This window comes from Echinococcus granulosus (genome assembly GCF_000524195.1).
Source record: "Echinococcus granulosus chromosome Unknown EG_S00205, whole genome shotgun sequence".
NCBI lineage: Eukaryota > Metazoa > Platyhelminthes > Cestoda > Cyclophyllidea > Taeniidae > Echinococcus > Echinococcus granulosus.
This window is the reverse complement of record NW_020170585.1, coordinates 6717-8440: the sequence shown is the minus strand read 5'-3', so window position 1 is coordinate 8440 and position 1724 is coordinate 6717. Positions and strand designations below refer to the sequence as shown.

The 1724-nt window shown below is 40.1% G+C and overlaps 1 protein-coding gene across 1 annotated transcript in view; it reads left to right on the top strand. All coding sequences in view use genetic code 11, as the record gives it.

The window, feature by feature from the left end:
* Positions 1–991: 991 nt before the first annotated feature.
* Positions 992–1724, top strand: part of EGR_10275 (hypothetical protein) — a gene marked incomplete at both ends in the record, with an annotated part of 3324 nt that continues 2591 nt past the window's right edge. The window contains one exon of the mRNA XM_024499524.1: positions 992–1075. Coding sequence (XP_024346053.1) covers positions 992–1075 — 84 coding nt within the window. The remainder of the gene's footprint in view (positions 1076–1724) is intronic.

The following is a 1724-nucleotide window of genomic DNA, read 5'->3' as shown; positions in this document are numbered from 1 at the left end:
TGTCTGTCAAGAGCTGTTTGTCCATCAGGATTGTCATTGGATGGTAAAATTCTTGGCAATTTATTGTTTAACGAGTCTGAAGGATTAAGAATTATGGATTAAACACAATTGCCCCTGTGGAAGTTCAATCAACGGCGCCAATCCACTCACAGTTGCTTCTCACACTGTTCTGCATTTTAATGTGTTAACGTTTGGTGCCCTCTTTGACTTCCGACAGGTAGAAGATGAATACAAAAAGCATTTTGTTAAACCTATTGAGGATTTGTCTGCAATTCAAAAGCTCACCTAAACCATTATTAATGTAATCCTTTAGAAGAATTGCGGTTCTCCTGTAAGTAATCTAATGCAATAATGTAAAAACTTCTTCTCCCTACGGTCCTTTTTCTCACTCCTTTCAGCTGCATAGGATATCAGGGCGGGAGGACCAACACCTCCCCGCTCAATCGAGGCCTTTCGTCACCGCAACATGGAGGTGATGATAGGTTTGTTGACTTGGTCTGTCTTACCTCGCCTCCGACTGCATCATCTATCTGAATGCCTGTTCGTCTGTCCACCCATCAGCCACGTCGCAGCGAGCACACACGACGTCCAGACCAAGTGCATCTCTCATCCTCCTCCTCCTCCTGCACTTAGCATTGCCACTACCCTCGACGTGGTGACAGTGGAGGGAACACATCTCACCGAGTTCATCGACACGTCTATTGCAGATATTTCCTCAATTTTGACGCCTTTCGTATGCCAGCACGTAGTTCTATTTTCCATACATCTCAAGCTCGAACTTTTGCTGTTCTGTCTTCTTTTTATAATAAATCATACTTCTTGCCAATTATCTCACTAATCAACTGAACTATGACAGTGGGTATCCTCGTCACAATGGCTAATCATACTTCCAATTGTTTGCAAGTGTTTTATTATTCCGTGCAACGAAATGGAATTGTGGAAATATCCTAAGTGTGCTAGTATGGTACGCAACGAATCATAGTTATGCTAGATGCAGTCTGTTGTTGAAACAGAGGAATTGTTTCATTATTTCCTTCAGTTCTCTTTAACGGAATGCATTTTATCCACGCTAAAAGTAAAATACCTCTAAAATACACTGACTGTACAACTTGAACTTGATGTTAGAACCTTCTACTTAACCTGTTTTCTAACTCTTTGTCAAATACATGATGGTTGCAGACATGAAAATGATGGGAAGAGGGAAGGTGCACATTGAGATAAATGAAAGAAAGCTGTTCTTATATCCCTTGTTGCAAATGCCGTACTTCTGTGTGGCCTTCGATATTCCCCACCCCTTGACAAATTGTCTTTACTGCCAGTCAAATTAATTGTTTCACCAACACCCTAATATCATTACCTTTACATTTCGACCACACTATATGAAATACGCGAAACTGTTTCCAATGAAAGCCATATATATTAAGCCGTCTTCAGCTAAAGCTGGATAGACCTAGGTTCGCTAACAAAGTAAAATCTTACGTGCAACAGCACAGAAGGTAGCTTTCTAACTTGATGAGAAGTAGCTAGATACATGGATTTGGAGCCTTATAAAAATTGCACTATCTAACAGCTGGTGTCACTTATGAATCTAGTTAAGTATTTGGTTAGATGCTTTCCATTCCTACACTTGTATTTTTTCTCCTTTTTAAAATATTATTTACCAATGGGTTCTTCCGAGCATAGTAATTTTCAATGTAAAGATAATCGCAATGCACCGGAACTGT